This window comes from Acartia tonsa, chromosome 1 (genome assembly GCF_053477335.1).
Source record: "Acartia tonsa isolate MP-2025a chromosome 1, ASM5347733v1, whole genome shotgun sequence".
Classification (NCBI taxonomy): Eukaryota; Metazoa; Arthropoda; class Copepoda; order Calanoida; family Acartiidae; genus Acartia; species Acartia tonsa.
In genome coordinates, this window is record NC_137260.1 from 10728961 (window position 1) to 10753638 (window position 24678).

Here is a 24678-nt window from a genome sequence, read left to right on the forward strand (position 1 = left end):
AAAATTGAATATAGGGGCCAATTTTTTATGATGGGGTTGGGGGTTGAAATTAGGTTAGGTTAGGTGAAGTTAGGTTAGGTTAGGTTAAAATGGGTTAGGTTAGGTTAATATGGGTTAGGTTAGGTTAAGATGGGTTAGGTTAGGTTAAAATGGGTTAGGTTAGGTTAAAATGGGTTAGGTTAGGTTAAGATGGGTTAGGTTAGATTAAAATGGGTTAGATTAGGTTTAGTTGGTTCATGTTAGTTTAAAATTGGTTAGGTTAGGTTAGGTTAAGTTAGGTTAGTTTAAGATTGTGTAGCCCTGCAGAGTTAGGGTCTCCTGCACAGGTTAGGTAATATTGAGGAGCCCTGCAAGGTTAGAGCCCCCGGGGGAGCCTAACCTTGCAGGGCTCCTCAATATTACCTAACCTAACTTAACCTAATTCCCTCTCCACCATAACAAATTGCCCCTATATTCACTTTTTACCCACCATCATGAAAAAAAACAACCCCATCAAATTTTGGTACCCTATGTTCATGAAGGGATTAGGAAATATTGAGTAGCCTTGCAGAGTTAGGGTCTCCTGCACAGGTTAGGTAATATTGAGGAGCCCTGCAAGGTTAGAGCCCCCGGGGGCCCTAACCTTGCAGGGCTCCTCAATATTACCTAACCTAATTCCCTCTCCACCATAACAAATGGCCCCTATTTTCAATTTTTACCCACCATCATGAAAAAAGAAACCCCCAACAAATTTTAGTACCCTATGTTCATTAATGGCTTCCTTATGTAAATCTGAGTTACCACAGTCAAGCAACTAGGCCTCTATCTCTTACCGTTCTCCAGATATAAGCACTTGAAATTACCCCCATCATGAAAAAAATACCCCATATCATATTTTGGTCCCCCATGTTCATAAATGGCTTCCTTATGTAAATCTGAGTTACCACAGTCAAGCAACTAGGCCTCTATCTCTTACGGTTCTCCAGATATAAGCACTTGAAACTACCCCCATCATGAAAAAAATACCCCATATCATGTTTTGGTCCCCCATGTGCATAAATTGCTTCCTTATGTAAATCTGAGTTACCACAGTCAAGCAACTAGGCCTCTATCTCTTACGGTTCTCCAGATATAAGCACTTGAAACTACCCCCATCATGAAAAAATTACCCCATATTAATTTTTTGACCACCATGTGTGAGTTTTAACCCCTTGCTTCAATTTTAATATCATAGCATTGTTTGCTACCCCATCTGTGTTTTTCAACCAATCATCATGTTTGTTGACATCCAGAAAAATGTATATTATGTAGTTCAATAATCTGCCACTAGATGTTCCTATTTCAAACAAACTATTGTTTTTTTTCTTCAATGGAGCCAAATTTTTATCTTAAAATATTAGGTAAAGTAAAGTATTAGAATATGTTGGTGATTTAGTATAAAAAAAGTCTTAAAAGAGAAATAAAAAAAATAAATAGAGGCATTTTCAAATTTTATTCAAAATATAGGAAAATATAGAAGAGTGGAAGGCATAGCTTCACTACAGTGGAGTATGGTAGCTTATGCTACCCTAATAGAAATTCTTTCGCGCGAGGCTCACCTCGCAAACCCCTCCAGACTCTCCCCTCCCCCCTACCCAGATTTTATTTCCCCTTCTGCCAATCATTCCCCCATCTGTCAAATCAGACCCCACCTTCCAATCCTGGCCCCATGTTCCTTTTTAGACCCCATCCTTCATTTTTGTCCCCTGTTCAATAATTTATCCCTTCTCTGACATTATTTTGTTTCTCTTGGAGAGGTACAAAATATGAAGATGGGGATAAATTAACATGATGGGGACAAAATCATAAGATGGGGTAAAAATTTCATGATGCCGGGGGGGGGGGGTTTAATTTGATAGATGGCGGGGGGGGGGGGTTTATTTTTTCAGATGGGGTAGAATCTCACTCCTCAACTGGGAACTTGCCGTTTTTAATATGGTGGTTTTTCTAATAAATTAAAAAAATATTGCTTGACTGATTAAAGAAAATCATGATAAACTTGAAACCAGAAATGTATTTAAGTAAATTTTACTAAGATACGTTTTGATTAAAACATGTATTTTATCCAACTCGTAAAAAGATTACCAATGCATTTTCCTTAACATGCGACTCAAATATTTGTTGGAATGTTGTTTATTTGATGTAGCAAAGTCCTTTTTTTTGCTTTTGAAACCATGATTTTAAGAATACATCAATTCATCTTGTTTCGAGTTTTAATGCTTAAATAATGTTTAAAGACATACTTACATTTTTAGAACATTTATTATGGAGATGCTTCGCTTATAACATTGTTCTTTGATGTCCTAGGAAACAATATTTTAAAATATCAGATCAATCGGATGGTTATATCACATAACAATTTGTTGTTAACAAAGCTAAAAATCACCATACTTAGAATTGACGTACGGACATTCTGATAACGATATTAGAGTTGCTACTTACCTAACTACTACAGGAATCACCATGTAAAGTTTGAAATCGATAAGATAATTCTAACATGCTAATAGTAACAAAAAAGCTATCAGTTCCAGACGTACGGACGAACCTACCGTAATTATAGAAAAGCGTTGCTTTTAAAAAATATGTTAAATTGTGGAAATACTTAAAAAGATTTATAAACCAACATTTGACGCGAAGGATATTTTTTAGGGTTCTAAAACTGACAACCGAGAAATTGATCAAGAAACGCTGGACTGAACGTTTTAGGAAAATTCTACCAAACAACTAAATAGTTTTAGTAACATATTTTTATTTTTGTTTTAGTTTTAAGCTTTGAAAGGTAGTCAAATTAAATCATTGGAGCTTTTAGTAAAATGTTTTTTTTTTATGCTTGTTTATCTGTATGTATGTCTAATAAGATCTCAAAAACGGCTGTACTAATTAAATTCAGATATATTTAATGTTTGTTCTAGGCATGTTTAAGGCTTTTTTGTTAATTCTTGTTGTATATATATTTTTGATTAAATTAATAATTGTTTCATTTTTGTAAGTATAAAGCGATTTATGGATTATAACTAATTACAAGGGGAAATACAAATAAAAATATTTTATGCTAATTTTTCATGTTTTTTTTTGTATGAACACCAGAAAAGATGACAAACATACACAAGGCTACTTTTAGAATTCACTCATGTACATTTAATATGCTAAAAGAAGATGGTAAGAGAGAAATCATCACCATTTAGCGTAATATAACAGAGAGAGATAGGACATTGGGCTGCCTATTTCACTAGTCCCCAAAGTCCTTAAATAACGTTTTCTTATTCCTTGGCTTAATAACTTTGGGAAATTTAGTGAATTTTGATTGAATGGTTCATGAAGTTGAGTGTTCGAATGTTTCAACCACTAATTTTACTCTACAGAAGGGGTAATTTTGTACATCATCATTGGGGATATACATCAATTTATCGGCCATTGTCTTATCCCTTTAGATCCCTGGTAAGAGAAACTTAACTGTATTTAATAGTTTTGATTCGAAATGATGTACCAATGTATCATATTCTTACAGTGTTTTGAAGATTGGACTTTTCAGGGACACTTGCACATGCTTATGTAAACTATTATGTAAATTGTATTTATATGCTTCCATAAATCTAACTTAGGAAAAGAACATGAATATTACTACGTTTTCCAGATTTATATCCGCTGTATTAGAACCGTTTCTAAGAAATACTGAAAAATCATTTATAGCATCGTATTACAGACAGTTTTCCACGAATATTAAATTGAAAATTATAAAATTTTGTTTGCCTGGGCCTGAGCTAACAAAACTTGTTTCAAATCTTTAAATATTTTTTTATTTTAATATCCTTAGAAAGCTGTCTATAATACGATGCCATAAATAACTATTATGATACTAAATTATTTATTTTAAAATTTTTTTTTAACCTTTTGGTATGAAATACTTAATTAAATGTTTAACCAATTAAAAAGGGCATTTAAGGTGGGAGGATGTAGAGAGAAATCATTAAGATATTTTACCCAAAAATGGAATAGTTTCAGCTATTTTATCAATTGAAATAGATTTCTGGTTTTTCCAGAGAGATAGTGTTATGTAAGTAATTTAGAATATGTTTCACAATATTAATAAAATATAAAATACTAGCGGCTACACCCCCTAGAGGCCACTAGGGGCACATGAGGAGTTTGTAACGGTTGTGTAAGAGGTTTTCCAGTATGGCTTAGAAACCAATCTGGAGTAGAACCGGTTCTCAGCCATACTGAAAAATCATGTATAGCATCGTATTTCAGACAATATTTAACTAAAAATCTTAAAATTAATATCAGTACTGTTATCCCAGAACAAAATTGATTTTATCTTATATTTTTTTTTATTTTAATATCCGCGGAAAGCTGTCTGTAATACTAGTTTTACCACCGAGCTGTTATTATCTTATGTCAACAATGTAAATATTATTTTAAGTATAATTATCTCTTCCTTAATTATTTGGTTTAACATGTTGGAATTTAAGATTACAGATACTAGACAAGTGTTTCTTTAATCTGGACATTCTTAGAAGTTAGCCATTGTCAAATTATAAAATAGGTTCTCTTTAAAATCATAATATAAATTAAAGAATTATTCACCATATTAAAGCCCTTCGCCGCATCCTTCTTCAATATAAAAAGGGAAGTTAGAATGTTAAACTTAGTAGATGTTGGAGTTTACCCTTAATGTACCTTGTCAAGCACAGAAACCCCCTCCTTATTTTTAAAATAGATTAAAAATAAGTGGGGAATTTCGATTTGTTTGTTTATTACCTATAGTAAAAACAAATAACTAGGTTAGGTTATATTAGCTACTGGGTTAGGGTTAGGGACCTCAAAAGAAGTTAGGTCTGGAAAATAAATACCCACCTCTTTATTTTCAATTTATTTCAAATATATGGAGGGGGGGGGGGGGGCGGATATAGTGGATGAAGGCAAATAAGTTGCTCATGTTTGTATTTTTTTTTTAATTACTGTACAAACATTCTCCACAACCAAAGTCTAGATAATTAAGTGACACTAAATGAAGGATAAGATTTCAGGACAGATTAACAGATCCATAAAGATTTAAAAAAGATCACAATAAGATTTCAGCTTCAGAAAGATCTTTATAATAGTGTGATGCCGGTTTATAAGTGGCTCTAGAAATAAACTGTTAACAAATGTGGAATTATATTGGATTGCTATTGCTTAAATTATTTATGTATTTGTATTGTTAGACTTAGGTTGTTAACAATGACATTCGTGTATTTTTTTGCCTAATGGTGATGGAGATGATCCCAAAATGGGAGACCGCCTATTTTGTCCCTTTTTTGTATCTCTTTTGAAAAGTGCGACACCCTGTGACGTCAATGAAATAGGAAGAGTTGATCGTATTAAAAATTAACAACTTTTTTTAAAATAACTATTTTTAATGCTTAAAAAAAATATTAAAAATCTTAAAAACAATACATAATTTCTATAAAACGTATTTGCTTCTTTTTTTTGTAACAAAATTAGTTTTTTTGCTACTTTTTAAATAAATTCAATCTTCAATGTTCATCACATCAGCTGATTTCTATTTTTTATTATTGTTTTGATTGTTATTAGAGGCGTGTTATAATTTTCATAACAATTTTAAAATTTGTTGAAAATATTAAAATTATAGAAATATAGAATAAAATATAGAAAGTGATGGTACTTTATAATCATTAATAGGTCCGTTATAAACATTTATTGTTACTTAATGCATGCAAAATATAATTAAAGGAATAATATTGCCAGCTTTAAATTATTATAAGAGCTAATTTAGTACAAACCAAAACTGAAGAAAACTTTTAAAAATACCATTTGTATTGCATCTAGACAACAAATGATGCTCAGTTTAGGTTATGTTTGATTAAGTAGATGTAAGAGAAGGGTTTATTTATTCATCTTTAAATTATACTTTTGACAGTAATTGTCGGTTTTTATGGATGGGGTCGAATGGGGTACGGACGGAGGGGGGAATGAGCGGCGAAGGGGTCATCGGGGGGGGGGGGAGGGAAGACTCAGCATTAGAACTTTATATTATTTGATGAAATTTATTTTAATTGATGACGTTGGGGCCAGCTTCTTTGGCAAGGACCCAGGCCAGCTAGGCTATCCTATCCCTTGATCATATATGTAAAGTTGTGGAGGACCCAAAAGATTCCATCTGAAAAGGGAAAGTCTCTCATCCTAGGCACTGTGTAGAATTTGGGGGGGCCCCAGCGACACGGAAGCTGGAATCGCCAGAAGGGGGAGAGAGGTACTCTCTCCAGTGTACCAGGGAAGGTCAAATGGTTGTAGCAGAAGAAATTCTATGGTTTCTTGGATATCTTGAAACCGGTTTATGATAATAACAATAATAAAATGGAAATCTCATAATTCGCTCTTTTTTTAAGTTCAACTACAAATCCTAGCGATTTTAAAAGACTAAAAATGATTAAAAGATTTTAGAATAAAATAAGCATAATATTTGAATTGTAAACCTAGATATTTAATTACATCCAAGAAAAGCCACAAGGCAAATAAATTAAAGAGTAACTGCACTGTTGATCAACAACTTTTGGGCTGGAAATCCATAGTTTGAAAATTATAGGACAACTCTAACATGCTTAAATTAATCAATTTATCGCCTCATATTATAGACAGCTTTCCACGGTTATTTAGAATGAAAACATATACAAATAAAACCAGTTTTGTGGGCCCTGAGGTGTCTAAGGCCCGTGGTAAAAAAATTAGCATTAATTTTATGATTTTTATTTTAATAATTGTGGAAATTTGACTGTAATACCAAGTTAAACATTATTTTTCAGTATTGCATAGAGCCGGTTCTAATCCAGCGGATATAAATCGGTTTGGAAGCCATACTGGAATAGGTATTTATCGCATTGTATTATAGACAGCTTTCCACAGTTATTTAGAATAAAAAAATATACAAATGAAACCAGTTTTGTTTGCCCTGAGGTGCCTGAGACCAATGCTAAAAAATTAAACATTATTTTATGATTTCTATTTTAATAATTGGAAATTTGACTGTAAAACAAAGCTAAACATGATTTTTCAGTATTGCTTAGAGCCAGTTCTAATCCATCTTATATAAATCGGTTTGAAGCTATACTGGAATATATATTTATCGCATTGTATTATAGACAGCTTTCCACAGTTATTTATAATGAAAAAATATACAAATAAAACCATTTTTGTGGGCCCTGATGTGCCTAAGGCCTGTGGTAAAAAATTAACATTAATTTTATGATTTTTATTTTAATAATTGTGGAAATTTGACTGTAATACGAAGATAAACATGATTTTTCAGTATTGCTTAGAGCCAGTTCTAATCCATCGGATATAAATCAGTTTGAAGCCATACTGGACTAGTTATTTATTGCATTGTATTATAGACAGCTGTCTGCGGATACTAAAATGGAAAATTATAAGATTAAAACCAGTTTTGTGATAAAGGCCTGTGATATAAAAACTGACATATTATTTATGATTTTTATTTTAGTAATTGTGGGAAAATGTGGAAATTTGACTGTAATATGAAGCTAAACATGATTTTTCAGTATGGCTTAGAACCGGTTCTTATTCAGCGGATATAAATTGGTTTGGAAGTCATACTGGAATAGTTATTTATTGCATTGTATTATAGAAAGCTGTCCACGGATATTAAAATGGAAAATTAAACTGTTTTTAAACTATTTTTGAAAGGTATATAAAAAACATACTGTGACACCTGTAGAATCATACTGCAAAGCCAAAAATAAGAACAATTGCCCACGTCGATTTTTATTAGGATTTTAAAGTTTATTTTTTACTATGGATTCAATAAATTTTACTGAATCATGATGTTTCTTTCCTTTGTGGGTAAAATACTCAGCTTTTAGAGTGTCTTGCGTCATAAATATTGTATGCTAGTATACAGTAAAGTTACATGTTTTGATTTTATCAATCAAAACTAATTAAAAATTAATTCTTTATAATATATCAATGAATTAACATAAAAATGTTTCATGTCTATAAACAAGTCCTAAAAATTTAAGTATGTCCTTAAACAGTATTATCTATTTATGCAGTTTTGCAACAAATTTACTTACAATATTGTTTGTACTGATGCATTAATATTCTGCTAATTCAGTTCTGACAATCTACAAGTGTTAATGTTCGTTTGTCCTTCCATTTCAGAGCTTCGCTTTTATGGATGTTGTCATCCTTGTTTAATTTTATTTAAAAGGGGGCCATTTATAAGTTTATTTTATTATATCCATTTGTTTTATCTGATACTTTCCAAAATATGTTTTATTAAGACTTTATCAATAAAAAGTAAATTTTTTGTAACTAGACCAAATATAATTAAGAATTAGAACCATAAATCTAAATACAAAACTAAAAATATCCTTGAGACATTCTATTCTGCAACCTTTTTTATTCATAAACATTTTTAATCAAGTTAATTTGTTTATACCTAGTGTATATAACTGTGTAGGTACTTTGTATACAAGCACTTTAAATTTTAAACTGACAAATTTTTTAGATTTTAAAAAGTTAATCTAATGGATTTTATTTTTATTTATTATTTTGTTGTAATTAAATCAGGGTAGCCCCTTTCGTGACAACACCCCTTAAGGGGAGTTTCTTTGTATTTTCACAGTAGCTTTTCTCCTATTTCTAGCCCCAAGCAATTTTGAAAATACGACGAATCGCCACTTAAGGGGCGTTGCCATGAATGGGACTATACCCATAAATCATTTTTAATTCAATTGTTTTATATTTATATATGTATTATTTAAGTAGAATTTGTTGTTATTTTAATAATTTTTAATACAATTGTTTTAACTGATTCTTGTTTATTATTTATTACGATTTAGAAACCATAGAATCCGTACGTCCATTTATAATATGCTGATACACATATAGTAATCTGCGCTAATATCCAATAAAAAGTAGTAAGCTTTGTTCATATATAGCTTAAGAATTTGGTTACCGATCCGATTAAGTTCTACATTTTAGGGAAGATGCATAAAGGTTCTAAAATCCTTTTAGACCGTTTTCATCATTAAAATCTGAAGATGGTTTTATGCTATTTTTCTACGCTAAATTCTAAAACTAATATTCTTTAGTAAATGAATTGCTACCAAGTTCTTTATCTTGATAATCAGAGGCTTTTAGTAAAGTAGCGTTTGGGGGATGGTGCATTTTGAATTAAAATTAATTAAAAAATGAAAAAAATTCCAATAAAAGTTGCACTATCAGAAATACTCGTTTTATCTGGAATTATCTGGTTTTTCAACCTTACAGTGTCACAACTATAAAATTGAATTAATTGCCCATTGTCCCCTCCCTTCCTCCCTGCCTAAGGCCTGTGCTAAAAAAAACTGACATTATTCTTTAGGATTTTTATTTTAGTAATCGTGGGAAATGTCTGTAATACAATGCTATACATGACTTTTTCAGTATGGCTTAGAACAGGTTCTTATCCAGCGGATATAAATTGGTTTGGAAGCCATACTGGAATAGTTATTTATCACATCGTATTATAGACAGCTGTCCGCAGATATTAAAATAAAAATACAAGAGTTAAAAACTTAAAAACGAAGTGAAAAACGTTATTCTATATCCATTATATTTATCGGTTGCAAAGCTGTACTGAAAAAATAAAAGATCCCTCATTCATTGAAATATTTACAAGGTAGAACATGTTGTATAGTTAGGTTGCTAATATGGACCTCATTTATTTGTAAGTGGTAAGGGGTTGGGGGCAGACCCACAGGGCAGGATTTATGCTAGTTTTCATTTAGTAGGTTTAAATTTCGGATCAATTATTTTTTTCCTGTAACAAAATTTACATTAACTTTTCGTGCAAAAATAAACCACTAAAAATAAAGAAAGGAGTCTGAAATTTTTTGTGTAGATTCTTTAGACAAATGAGAATCGCAGTTCTTTTATGCTTCATGATCCATTTTTATGTTTAAATCCCTTTAATTATGCAAACTTTGTCCGTAGGTACTACATTTAAAAAAGTCTTTTTTTATACTATTAAATAAAAAATGTTGATTGTCTTTCAGTGTCGTTAATTCGTTGGCCTTTCAATGTAGATCGATGACATTTTAAACATAGCTAGTTAAAGTAATTGGTAGTCTCTAAATAAAATTTCATTAATATCACATGAATACAAATAAACTTATTACAATCATAAAAAACGACACTAAAAACCATAAACCCCAAATGAATATAAAAAAATATTTTTAAAATAAATTATTTAAGACTGTTCACGTTATCATCAGCTAAGGGGTTAATATGAGCCCACTTATTGAAACCATTTTTAAGATTTTTCATGAAAGCAAAAGTGTTCCCCATTTTCGGGCCATAAAGGGGGAGAGGGAAATGGTCACAAACCGGTTTCAAGATATCCAAGAATCCATAGAATTTCTTTATACACAACCGGTCAAATAAGCAGAGGGTCGGGGGAGGGGGTAAGTGGAAGCCTCTTCCTCTATTGGCCGGTTAGACTTGAGCAATACATTTCATTCAAAAATAAAGGGTGGAGCATCGCATGAGAGGGGATGACTTTTCCTCCTGGTTGAAAGGATGAAAGGGAAGGGGGATTCCCATTACATGCCTGATGTACAGAGTTAGGCACCTGACTGGCTTGAATTTAAACATAAGTCTTTAATAAGACCAAACAAGAGTTGGATTAAAAAATTTTTTAAAAATGTGAATTTGTTGTGCTAGTGGTAAAAAATCTGAATTTAAAATTTTTTTACACAATGTTAAAATACTTATTATCTTAAAGTAATATTTTTAGTAAGTTGAAGGATAGAATAAGGTATTTTGTAATGAGAATATTCACATTAAGCCAAATTATGTCAAAATTAAACCCCCCCCCCCCTTTGGTTTGCTAAAATCAGGCATTCCCGGAACTTCCTTTGGGGTGTTTTTTTCTGACCATGGTCCCGTTTTAGCGTTTTAGCGGTCTTGGGCATATGATATTTTAATTGATTCAGATATTTTATAACCGGTTTATGCCCATTTCCCTTTTCCCCTTAATGGGCTGAAAATTGGGAACACTTTTGGTTTCTTTAAAAATCTTAAAAATGGTTGGAAGTCGTAAAGTGTATTTAGGCAGGAACAACAGTATCAGAATAAAATATTTTATTTCAGAACTTAGAACTATGGGTAAAAATTCATGGACAAACAAAGAGAGGAAGAAGGAAACTTACTCTTCATGGTATGTTAGGATTAAAGGAGGGGGGGGGGGGGGGGTGGGTTAATGCAACCATCTCGTAATCAATGATTGAATAACACTTAGAATTCGAATTTTGATCTTAAATTTTGCATGAATAATCCTTGGTAGGTCTATTTTCCCTAATTCGAACAAAAAGAACACATATTACTTTTTTTTGGCTCAAAAATCTTATTTAAGTTCTAGCCGGTTGCTGTTGGTACTAGAAACTTAAAAAATGGCTATTGCTATCATTTTACATGAATTAAACAAAAAAATATGTTTTTAAAAGTTGATTCCTACGTAATTAATGATGAATTTGCCCTGAAAATAGGCAAAACGCGGGTAAATGGCTGAGCCGCCAGCCGTTACTTTTCCAACTTTTTGTTCGATTTAGGGAAAATAGACCTACCAAGGATTACCCATGAAAAATTTCAGTTCAATTTAATCACTGATTACGAGATGGTTGCATTAAACCCCCCCCCCCCTTAAACTTTTTAAAAATCTTCCAAGATAATAGCCTTAACTTATGTTCAAACATATTAATAATTTTAAAATAATACTTATGAACAGTGACATGCTAACTGATTGAGTGAGGATCACTGTTTTGGCTGCATTTCACCATATCATTAATGTTAATTACCTATCTAGGACCGCGGACGGCAGTCTGGCAGCAGTTCTCATGACCAGCAGCCGTCGACCAGTCCCAGAGATTCCACTGGACCTCCCCCTAATCAGCATGACAGGAATGGGTTTTCATACATTTGATTTAATGATTCAACAATAATCTGTGAATTATGATTTCTTCAAATGTACCAAATTCTGTTTTTTAAAAATACCTATTGCTAACCCCTGCGGGGCAAATAGATTCAGTGCCCTAAAGAATTAGAAAAAAATTATTCGCCCCCTTCCCTTGCTTTCAATTTATTTCATACACAATAGTATGGGAGTATTTGAAGTAAACATTAAACAAGGCACTTTGAGATAAAAATTAAGCGACGTTTCTTTAATTATAGATAGGTATGATTTACACAAAATTTCTCATGAAATAAAAATGTTTGAAAATCACAAATGAATACAGGAACAGTCCCCGTAATAGCATGGCTACCAGCCCGCCCCCAGAAATGGGAGGACCCCCCACGGATGGCGGAATAATGAGTGGAGCCAACACCCCAAAACCACCTTCTACCCCTAACCAGGTAAAAAATCTCAATATGAAAATGTAAATCAAAACTACAGAGTAAAACACTAGAGGGGGAAGGGGTTAGATAACTGTTATGTGCCGACCTTCAATTGGGTCTTTAAAAATCAACCTATATTGTCGGGAATATTAACACAGCCAAGTAACAGAAAAAATAATTTGCTAGCAGACAAAAAGGTTCTTGGAAAAGGGGGGCAGGTAGTTATCTGTATACAATATACATCTATACTTATTATAATACTAATTAAAATAACTCTTCTATTATGTATAAAAAAATCTTAAAATTTTAATATTAATTTAGAATAAGGTATAAGAAAAGTATCTTAATGAGTTTTAAAGGTGAAATGCTTTTTAGCTCCTCACAAAAGCATTTTTAAGAAACTGCAATTTGTCATTTTTTCACATTTCTTGACTGTGATGCATTTGCAGTAAAAGAATCTTCTTTAATAACGTAGGTTATAGTAAAAAGAAAAAAAACTCCTTCTTATTTGACAAAAAAATCTCTAAAGACAAAAAAGTTATTGAAGTTTGATTTTTTTTTATTAAAGCATTTAATTACAAATTATGGATAAATTATGAAGTTATATCTTAACCTGTCAATCAAATTAAAGGATTATAGGAATTAATAAGGGGTGGGAATTTACGAACATGAGCAATTTTTTAGGTCATGTTTTTTAAGTATACAAAAAGAAAAACTGAATATTTGTTTTCAGTGAGAAAAGGGGGGAGGCGGATGTGCCACTTTTTGAAACCAAAACTAAAAGTCATCAAAGGAACTCAACTAAAAAAAGAGTTACAGGTCTGAGATTTTGCATGGCAGTTGCTTTATAGGGGTACAATATGGAACTGTGAAGAAACGGCGGCGCAACCGCCGAAAACCGCCGTTTCCCGCCAATTTTTTTTTGCAATTTCTCGGCGGTTTTCGGCGGTTGCGCCGCCGTTTCTTCACTGTTCCATATTGTAACCCTATAAAGCAACTGCCATGCAAAATCTCAGACCTGTAACTCTTTTTTTAGTTGAGTTCCTTTGACTTTTAGTTTTGGTTTCAAAAAGTTGCACATCCGCCTCCCCCCAGTATTATAATTAAAACGTTTGCGGTCAATTAATGACGTATATAATTCAAATTACTTATGACAATTATCTTTATAATAATATATTATTAATCTTTTGAAATATACAAGTCTGAATTCCTTCTTAGATTTAAAGATTTGAAACTAATTGCCAGTAAAGTATTTTACATGGGTTATTTAGGGACATAAAAGTATTTATGATGTTAAATACATATTTTAGAATAATAATACTGCTTTAATAACTTTATATAGGTAGTTTAGTCTTGCTTAAATAGTTTGTGATAATAATCTTCACTTTGCAAGAACACATATTTTTCACCTAGGATTTGGACACTGGAGTTCTGGGACAGGGAGGGCATGATACATCAGACCTTGATGTTCTAAATGAAGATATTTTTGAGAGTGCTGATGTGACGCCCCGCCATGTGCCTATGTACAGCAGCCTTCCCTCGCCTGGTGGCCCAATGCTTAACCAACCCATGGGCCTCCCCTCCTTGCATAGATCCAGCAGCAGTCAACCTGGCTGTTCTCCCCACCCAAGCATGCATGCGTCACCAGCTCCTGTGCCTCAATCCCCGCACCAAATGCAATCTCCTGCAAGTGTGCCGCCGTCCCCCGCTACCCACCAGTTTGCCACGCCGTCTCCTGCCCAGCCTCCTTCACCGGTGACGTATCTTCCTATGAAATCACCAGCCGCCTTCCCGCCGCCGCCGTCTCCAGTCAGCAACATGACACCCCAGCCATCTCCTGCCAACTTGCTTCCACCTCAATCCCCAGCCAGTAGTATACCACCTTCATCACCTCTAAACAAGCACTACTCTGTAAAATCTCCTGGAAGCGTGAGTGCCCCAAAATCTCCACGTGGCGGAAGTGTTCCCCATTCTGTGTTATCCCCTCAGTCTGTATCCCTGCCCCAAAACTCTGTTATACTTGCACCTTCAGGGCCGGGTGGTGGAGCTACTGTCCTGCCACCTGGCGCCTCTTTTGTACCTGGAAATGTAATTTCTGGAATGCAACCACTGCAATTTAGTTCTAGCGGCACTTTAGTTAATAGTGGGGGTCAGGTTTTTCAAATTCAACTACAACCTAATACTGGTGTAGGGCAAGCAATAGTTACCAATACCACTGCAGCTAAATATCATCCTCCACAAAGCACGTCACCTGTTAATTCTCAGACGGTTGGTGTGTCCGGAATCAGCCCCCAGGACAGGACAAGACTTACCAGTACCTTAAACTCGATGGTTACCACACAAAACCAGGCGCCTGTAACAAATGTATCTGCCGGTCAAACTCAGCATTCCATAATTATTAATTCCAATGGTGTGCTCAGTAGTGTCCAGCCTGGAGGCACTCCAATTATAATGGGACAAATGGTGGCTCAGTCTGGAGGTGGGACAGCTGGCACTCCCATGATAATTCAACAGCAGGGTGGTGGTGGCCCTATGTTGTTGTTACGACCCAATGCTCCCTTACAAACAACGCCTACTTTAGTGCCAATAGCAGCTCAACCCGGCCAGTTTATTGTTCAACAAGGTGGCCAGCAAAAAGATATTGAGGAGGTTCCGCCGCCGCAAGTGATAACGTCACAGCCACCACCAACAACCACAGCTGCTCAGAAAACTTTCGATTTAGGTAATATTTTTTTTAAATTTTACAACATTTTTGGGATTAAAATCAGAGAGAGAGGGGACAATAGGCTGTTTAGTACACTTGTCCCCATAGTTATATAATAACGTTTTCTTATTCATTGGCGAAACAACTTTGGGGACTTAAGTAAACTTTGATTGGTTGGTTAACTAAGTTGAGTGTTCAAACGTTTCAGCCACTAACTTTAATCTAAAGAAAGGGTAACGTTGTGAATAATCATTGGGGATGAACATCAATTTATCGGCCATTGTCATTATCCCTTTAGATACCTGGATTTTAAAAAAAAGACTTCTATCTTATTTATATCTTCAACTTCAAATATTAGATAATTTGTGGTTCTTTAACAAATCTAAAAGATGGGGTAGGATTTGTCTTTTAAGTTTATTTACAAACATGTATTTTTGTTTCTAGTGAATTTTTTGAACAAATCAAATGATTAAGTTGTAAAAAAATTCCTTATTTAATAATTAAGGTTTGCTCTAAATCTACTGGACTAGGTATATTTTATTTTGTTTAGGTGCATTGATGAAGGATGCTGGACTGGACATTGACGACTTTGATTCATTTAGCATGGATCAAGGCTCAGGCGGGGGCTCCCAAATGGATCTGGGATTCAGCACCTCCCACACTATAAGCCAATCAGATGATTCTAACTTGCCAATTTTTTCACAGAGTAACTCATATGATATGATTCAACAGGATAATAGTATGAACAGCCAACAAATTGTTACAAGCTCAAACAGTCAACTGCAGTTTAGTCAACAGCAGCCCATGCAAATGTCAACCCAAAATTCTGGCCAAATTATTAGTATTGGACATGATAGTAGTTTTCTTGCGTCAGGTCAGCAACAAAGTCACCAGCAACAACAATCGGGTCAACTTCTTGGCAACCAGTCAATACAAATTATCGCTGACAATGGAAGTCAAATGTTGACAACAAACACCACCGGCCTGGCATACAGCATGCAGGCGGGTGCATTTATTCAGGGTGGATCTCAAATTTCAAGCATACCTGTTTCTTTACCAGAACTTGGCGGCCAGATTGTCAGCCAAGCATCCTCAGTACAAAGTAACCTGTTACACCATGACAGCCAAATGACCAATGTTAACGCTATGATGACAAGTGGTGGTCAACATGTTGTGGTCACCTCGTCAACTGGTCCCCCCACTCACCAAATGATCTCCCAGCAGCTAGGCATTACTCTCACAGCTAACAATGGGCCGCAGGGTTTTACCCTAACGCCAAGCGGTGGACAGCTTATCCAGGGAAGTGGTGGTATAGCAACTGCTACTTTGTCAACTTCTGCATTTCCGCCAGGCTCTTCGTTTCAACTAATGAGGGTAAGTGTACCTAGTTTTTTCATTTTTTTGTTATTTCTTAAAAAGAGGGGAGGCGGATGTGTCACTTTTTGAAACCAAAACTAAAAGTTAAAGGAACTCAACTAAAAAAAAAAGAGTTACAGGTCTGAGATTTTGCATGGCAGTTGCTTTGATAGGGTTACAATATAAAACAGTGAAGAAACGGCGGCGCAACCGCCGAAAACCGCCGAGAAATTGCAAAAAAAAAATTCGGCGGGAAACGGCGGTTTTCGGCGGTTGCGCCGCCGTTTCTTCACAGTTCCATATTGTACCCCTATAAAGCAACTGCCATGCAAAATCTCAAAACTGTAACTCTTTTTTTTAGTTGAGTTCCTTTGTTGACTTTTAGTTTTGGTTTCAAAAAGTGGCACATCCGCCTCCCCCCTTTTAAATGAAATTTTTAGTGTAATTGGTAGAAAATTGTATTGGCCTCGTTAATATGTTGTTTTCAAGTAAATAAATTTTTAAAAACAAACCTTAAGGCACAAAATTCTACCAGAAAAAAGCCTCATACGCATCTTTTGAAATATTTATGCTTTAAAATGCGCCGTTATTTTCAGAGATATTAAAAAACACCTGTAACAATTTCGATGCATATTTTTATAGAGAATATTGACATATAATTATTTTTTTTGTACTCCTAATGGTTGCAACCGCCGAAAAATTCGGCGGGAAACGGCGGTTTTTGGCGGTTGCGCCGCCGTTTCTTCACAGTTCCATATTGTACCCCTATAAAGCAACTGCCATGCAAAATCTCAGACCTGTAACTCTTTTTTTAGTTGAGTTCCTTTGTTGACTTTTAGTTTTGGTTTCAAAAAATGGCACATCCGCCCCCCCCCCCCTTTGTATTACTTCCATAGGTAGTATTTCGAGATTATTTTTATTCACTTTTACATATTTTTTGTCTTTAAGGTTTAAGACAGAGTTTTGTCGCAACTTTAGAGAGAAGGGTGAATGCATTTATGGAAATCAGTGCCAGTTCGCTCATGGCAAAGCAAAATTAAGGGTAAGATATTAAATAAAAATTTTAAATATCCAATATCGAAAGGGCTAAAAAAGAAGTTTAAATCCGGTTTAAAACAGTTAAGTTTTTTATTTTAGTATCCGCAGAAAGCTGTATAAAATACGTAAATTACTTTCAGCATGATATGATCCGCCACAACAAGTACAAGACAAAGCTGTGCCAGAAATATTGGATCAAGGGATGGTGTGCTTATGGCACAAGGTACTTTCCATGTTTATGCAACCTGTCTATTAGTTTAATAAGTCAAGAGGGGGTCATTGGACTGTTATAATTTTTACACTAGTCTCCTAAAAATTTTTTATTAAGTTTTCTTATTGGTTAGTTTTGGAGTAACATTTACTTAAATTTTGATTAGGTAGTTTGTTCATAAAGATTAATGTCAAAATGTTTGAAACAATAATTGTTACCTACAGAACGGTAGTCATTGGGGATGTACATCAATTTATCATTCATTGTCTTATCCCTTTAGATCCCTGATTATTAGTACAGGGATTTACCTTTATTACATCAAACATAATCTTAACTTTTACAGAATTTATCCAAAGGATTCATTATTCAAAGAGTTAAAAAATTTAAAATTATGTATTTTGTTTGAAATCTCACAAACTTTAATTGTTCAGATGCAACTTCTTTCACCAGGAAGAGGAGCAACACATTGCAGAGAAGACAAGAGTTGGAGAACATCAATCTGGATTCAGGTGAGTTTTTACACCTTGGTTTAAAGCTATTTTTCCTGTGCGAAAAGAAAATATTATTTCATTATTTCTAACAAAGACTAGTTTTCTATTACTAGACTTAATTATTAACGAATGTTAAAATTTTGAATAAAAATTGTTATTGTTTAGACCTTTGATGCCAACGAAATCTCTGCGGAAATCCAGCGAATTTAGTGCTGATTCTGGTGTTGATGTAAACGATGTTTACAACAGGGCTTTAGGTACGTAAATTTAAATTAAAACACATTTTTTTATATTGTAAAAAGCAGGTATACAATTTGGATATGATAATTGATCTTTGTTCTATTGACTGCCACCCTCCCACCCAAATTTTCTTAGATTAATATTAATATACCTTATTCCTGATTTAAATCTAGTAATATTTTACTACTCGTTAAAGTCCAGCTTAAACACGTTCCGTTAAATTTAGGTCAGTCTGAACCGTACGAGGTGACCTCCATGTTCAACAAGACAATCAACATGCCAGATCTGGACATCATCAACACCAAGAGAATGAAGCTAGACATAAGTAAGCTTAGTTTTGGTCCCAAGATCTATTTGTATAGAGCAATTTCTAGGACGTTAATATTAGGGTTGGGCCGGATATCCGGTTATCCGGCCAAATTACCGGATAACCGGCCAAATTACTAGATACTACAGTAGCAAAAAAAATTTCTTAAGAAATCTTATACAAATTTACATAAAGTTAAACTTGTTCAGAAAAAAAGTTCTTCTAGCTTCAATAATAAGAAAATTATAGCCATTTAAAATTTTTAAAAGCAGAGATTTTTGGTGTAAAGTATTAAAAATTATAGAACCGGATATCCGGCCGGATAGTTTCAATATCCGGTATCCGGCCGGATATTGAAAATGGCCGGATATCCGGCCACACCGGATATCCGGCCCAACCCTAGTTAATATTATAGGGCATAATTTTTAAGTTAAAAGCGTCTTATTTTAGGACAGAAAAAAATGTCAGGGAAGACAGTTAATAACTTAATTTATTAGTTTGTTGAAACTTCACTGATTAGGACATTTTTAATTTTTATTACTTAAAAAATATTGAATGCATGTATTTTATTTTCATAAATGTACACACACGAATGTTTTGTGCTTCGCCACTGGAGGATGTTGTCACCCTAGTTAATTATTAATGATCAAATATTACTTAAGGTACATACAAGAATGATGTTGTTAATACAAGTTTTCAAAATCTGAATGGCAATCAATGGAATCAAATTAAGGTGAATATTTATTGTTGTGATAAAGAGTTTATCTGTAATGTTTAGTTTCCTTCATTCTTCTTATTTAATATTTGTATAAAATTCAATCTGTTTTTATATAACTAAAGGTTTAAAATCCAGCGAAAATAAGCTCATTATAGTTGTTTTATTTTTAATTAGTCGTTGTCTCCCCATTCATTTTTTAGCAGAGATAATAAAACATAAATGTACAACAAATACTTCTTCCCGAAGGTGAGATTGACTTCGCCACATAATTTTAGGGATAATAAAATTAGATTGGAGATTTTTAGGATTTATTTGATCTTGGGAGGGTAGACGTGACCTTTTATTAATAGTTTAAAACCCTTCAGGGACCTAAAGAGAATATAAACACATACACACTCTTGCACTTTCATACCGAAAATGGCAGACCTTTTATTAGGATTACACTTTACAATCATCTTTATTATACATTGTTGTTTTTAGGTTAAAGATATTGAGAAGGATAGTGATATGTTCAATATGAACCTGGCTACTGAAATGAACAGAAATCTTTATCTCGACGTTGTCAAGGTAAACAAATTGATTTTTCTTGAGTCTGTGATCATCTCATCATAGCTATTATTTACCTATTTCTGTTCATGTGGCTTTGAGCGATTATGTTCTATTAGGTTATTTGGGTGTTACTTCTATACTTTATAGGTTGGGCTGTTTTATTTTCCTTTCAGTCCTCAAAATAGCTTTAAGCCCTATATTGACCAATGGAATTAAAATTCTTTGAAATTTTGAGATCTTTTACTTCAGCCATTCATAACGAATACATATTCCTGTAATGTTAAGTTGAATGGAAAACGCTTTAATTAAAAATATTAAAACGCTACCTTTTTGTTTATTCGTTGAAGTCGCTACTGGAAGTAGCTTGGCTCAAAAAATTTCTATCTGTTCTTTAAATACATTTCCTAGTTTGTTTTTATTTTCCTTCTTGAGATTTTTAAAACTAAAAGGGGGGGGGGGGGCGAAAGTGACACTTTTTGAAACCAAAACTAAAAGTCAACAAAGGAACTCCACTAAAAAAGGAGTTACAGGTCTGAGATTTTGCATGGCAGTTGCTTTATAGGGGTAAAATATGGAACTGTGAAGAAACGGCGGCGCAACCGCCGTTTCCCGCCTAATTTTTTTTGCCTTTTCTCGGCGGTTGCGACGCCGTTTCTTCACAGTTCCATATTGTACCCCTATAAAGCAACTGCCATGCAAAATGTCAGATCTGTAACTCTTTAATTAGTTGAGTTCCTTTGACTTTTAGTTTTGGTTTCAAAAAGTGTCACTTTCGCCCCCTCCCCCCCCTTTAAATAATTAATTTCTGTCCAGGTTAAAGATAGCCGGCCAGTTCCTCATCCTGAGGATAATCACATTCCAGTCTCCAATAACCTGCCATTCAATCCACCTATTAATGGCCAGTACAGGTACTTAGAGGTCCGGGAAAATTGTTTTTTTTTACACTAGTCCCAAAAGTTTTATAAGAAAATGTTTTTGGCTTGTTGGCTTGACAACTTGGTGACTCTTAATAGATTTTGATATGTTGGTTTATTTTCAAGTTTCAACCACTAATTGTAATCTGCAGTAGGAGTAATTTTGTGCATAAACATTGATGAGTTAACATTAGTTATATAATATTTTCATTTATACGGTCAGATGAAAGTCAGAAAGTCAAAAATCATATTTACTAAAATCACTAGAACCCAAAGTATAACAACCACGCTATTGTAGTTATTGTATTCGTTGGCTTAAAACATTCAATACTTTAATTTAATTTTGATTGGTTGGTTCCAAACCTGAAGTGTAAAAACTTTTCAACAAATAATTTTAAAGCTCTTTATTATTTTTTTGTTATTTAAAGAAATGTTTTAAGATATTTTTGTCGTGAAAATAAATTTTTTTTTTGTTTTAGGAGACCAGCAGTCCAAGACAGCTAGCCTTTGTCCGCGTGTTCTCGGCCCTAGCGCGCATTGCGTAGTACCTAAAAGCAGCCTGGCGGCCGCTCACATAGACACAACCACCAAACCTGCCATTATTTTCAGGTATAAACTTTTATTTTAAGGTTTATTAAGATTCGTTGCTATCATCATAAGTGAAATTACTCAAATTACTTTTTTAAGTGAAGCCACTCTAAAATTTTCTTCTGTCTGTCCGTCATTCAATCCGTAACGATATAGGATGAATATGATTTTGAATTGTTTCATTGTTTTATTCATCAGTCTGTCATTTCATGACATGACAACGAAATGATGTCACGAAATTTTTGTATTCGTAGGTGATATTACCTTTTTTTAAAATTGCTTAGGAAGAAATAGAGTTTATGCATGGTTATTCATTCATATACACCATTAAAAGTTGCAAGAATGTACTTCGAAAACTACCTAAAAAAAATTAATGAAAAGTGCTAACCGTTAATGAAGGACAAAGCGAACCTTTAAGTTCTCTTTTAAAAATTGAAGTCATTTCATCTATTATAAATCTTTGTATTAAATATCATTTTTTGTTCAGATGCTAACCGCCCTGCAGAAAACTGGTTTCTAATCGCAACCTACATCACAATAAAAAACAGACTTTTTATATCTGTAAAATTTTAGTTAACATAACAGTCATTTCGGTTTGTCATTAAGCTATAATTGAAAGCTTATTAATATTTGTACGGGTCATACAGAAAACTATAATTATTACAAGATTTATAAATGCAAGGTTGTAATCAATGATTATTTATCTATCCTTATATAAGAGGGGGGGCGGATGTGCCACTTTTTGAAACCAAAAATAAAACGCGCATGATCTCATCCCATAAAAGAGTTACAGCTCTAAAATTCGGCACAGCAGTTGCTTTTGTGGAGAACAATATGGAACTGTGAAGAAACGGCGGCGGAACCGCCACTCCCGCCGAAAGCCGCCGTACCCCGTCAAAAATTTTTTGCCTTTTTTTCGCCAAATTAGACATTTCTCAATCATCTGAGATTAATTTTTTTTCCCATAAAACTTTCCCTTATATTTTCACGTGACACTTGTAATATTTCAAACATGTTTTTATGAAGAAAAAAAAAGGTTATCTCAGATGGTTTAAAATTGTCTATTATGGCGAGAAAAGGTAAATAAATTTGGCGGTTTTTGGCGGGAGCGGCGGTTCCACCGCCGTTTCTTCACAGTTCCATATTGTTCTCCACAAAAGCAACTGCTGTGCCGAATTTTAGAGCTGTAACTCTTTTATGGGCTGAGATCATGCGCGTTTTTCTTTTGGTTTCAAAAAGTGGCACATCCGCCTACCCCCTTTTGTTTATCAAAACTTGAAACTACAGTTTTTCAGTCTTCATTTTTTAATCTATTAAGTCATAATTAATAATTTGGCATAAAAAACGTGTTATACTTAGTGAAACTACATTTAACACATCTTTTTTCAGAACATTATCTAATGTATTTTCTTAAGAATCTAGACATGTAAGAAAAAAATACAGGGGGCGATATTTAATCCAATGAAAAACTCTTTATAATCAAACTTTTTCGTTAGTTATAATCTAAAACAATAGTGTACAGTAGTCTACGCTATTTTGCTAAAAATGATAATTTCAAATAGTTAAATTGTTTTTCTTCGGGTAAATTTTTCTCTCTCAGTAAAAACTATTTTGTTAAAATAATATTGTTCATAGTTTGTAAGTAGGTAAGAACAAGTTTAAATTTAAATATTAATTCTTTCATTTCTTCCATGCATTTGTAACTTAAAATTAAGGATTTTTTATTAAATAATTTTTTAATTTAGAAAATAATGAATTTTACAAACAAAATATATTGAAATTATAAAATTTAAGGTCACTAAAAATTTTGTGAAACTGTTGAATTATAATTATATTTACTATATACTATGTAATATCAAAATGTTACTTGTTGTATATTTAAAGGGTTAGTTGCACGAAATGCATTTATTTATGAAATTAGTGAACTGCATATATTTTCTTTTTAAATGGTTTAAGCTATATTTATAGGGCATATATTTAAAAAGATTTTAATTTTGTACATGTAGTTTTAAAAATATCAATTGAAATTGTTTTTCTGAAATGCACTTCATGCAACTATCCCTTTATGTAAAAGCTGTGGTAATATCCTCTTAGGAATATTTTATTTAATTTTGAAAATTCCCCCCCCCCCCCTCTCCCCCCCTTGACAGAACTATGAACTCTGGCCGCGGCGCTCGGCACCCTTGCCTACCTAATCGCAGCGCTCGGCTCCCTATTCTAAAACCTAACCTAACCTAAAATAGTTGTTTTGTCAGGGGGGAAGGGGGAGGGTATAAAAATTTTCAAAATTGAAAAAAAATATTTCTAAGAGGAGAATGCCAAAACTGTTCCTAAATGCCATTAATCACAATCCATTTTAATTTAAAATATAAAACATTTTTGAAAGATTTACTTGTTTTTGTGATGTTTAGCCTTTACTAGCGTGGCTACTCTAAGATTAGAAATGTTTGTCTGTTAGCTATGTTTAGGGGAAAACAAAAATTGGAGACTAAACTTAATTTCCGTAAGAAAAATGAATTTTTTTCAGCTGGTTTTACAAATGATTGTTTAGGTGAAGATTATAATATCTGCGTTTACTATACAACCCACTTGGTCAGCCAGTCTGTAGTGCGCTAGAAAACATGATATCAACAAAGCGGAAATTTTTTTTCCCTGCAATGTAATACAGATGTCTGATTTTTAAACCTTTTCTATAATTAGGGTCTGTCCTTACGTATGCCCATCCGTCGGAACAGTTAGCTGATGATTCCTATAATAGTTAGGTATAACTTTGAAAGCATAGCCACTCTATAAATGTTACCAGAATGCCCGTACGCCCATTTGAAACATTATCAACTTTTTTACCACTAAATATTAAAGCAAAGCTTTCTATAATTAGGGTGTGTCTGTCTGGAAAGGATATCTTTTTCGTTAATTTGGGCATGTTAGAATTGTCCTCTTGATTTCAACCTTTGCATAGTGATACCTGTAGTAGTTGGTAGGATTTAGAAAGCGTAGCAACTCAATAATTGTTACTAGAATGTCCGTACTTCCATTTTAGACATGTTTATTTTTATATTTTTAACAACAATTTTTATATGATGTATTAATCCTATTGATCTTATTGTTAGAATACTGATTCCTATGGCAACAAAGTGTTATGTTATAA

At 33.5% G+C, this 24678-nt stretch overlaps 2 protein-coding genes and 1 long non-coding RNA gene across 3 annotated transcripts; all 3 read left to right on the forward strand.

The window, feature by feature from the left end:
• Window positions 1–11170: 11170 nt before the first annotated feature.
• On the forward strand, window positions 11171–17707 carry LOC145312980 (uncharacterized). Its single transcript, XM_080152199.1, has 7 exons — window positions 11171–11239; window positions 11885–11985; window positions 12321–12432; window positions 13828–15136; window positions 15669–16492; window positions 17423–17516; window positions 17653–17707. Exons 1-6 carry the CDS (start codon window positions 11198–11200, stop codon window positions 17426–17428), a joined length of 2394 nt encoding a protein of 797 aa, XP_080008325.1. The 5' UTR covers window positions 11171–11197; the 3' UTR covers window positions 17429–17516; window positions 17653–17707.
• LOC145312986 (uncharacterized) lies at window positions 17653–21569 on the forward strand. The gene is made up of 6 exons (XM_080152207.1): window positions 17653–17735; window positions 18681–18779; window positions 19424–19494; window positions 19960–20046; window positions 20842–20946; window positions 21422–21569. The coding sequence occupies exons 1-6, from the start codon at window positions 17726–17728 to the stop codon at window positions 21485–21487; spliced, it is 438 nt and encodes a 145-aa protein (XP_080008333.1). The 5' UTR covers window positions 17653–17725; the 3' UTR covers window positions 21488–21569.
• Window positions 21570–22790: 1221 nt separating this feature from the next.
• On the forward strand, window positions 22791–23917 carry LOC145312995 (uncharacterized). Its single transcript, XR_013877189.1, has 2 exons — window positions 22791–23415; window positions 23605–23917. It is a non-coding gene; the product is annotated as an uncharacterized LOC145312995 (long non-coding RNA).
• The last annotated feature ends 761 nt before the right edge of the window (window positions 23918–24678 follow it).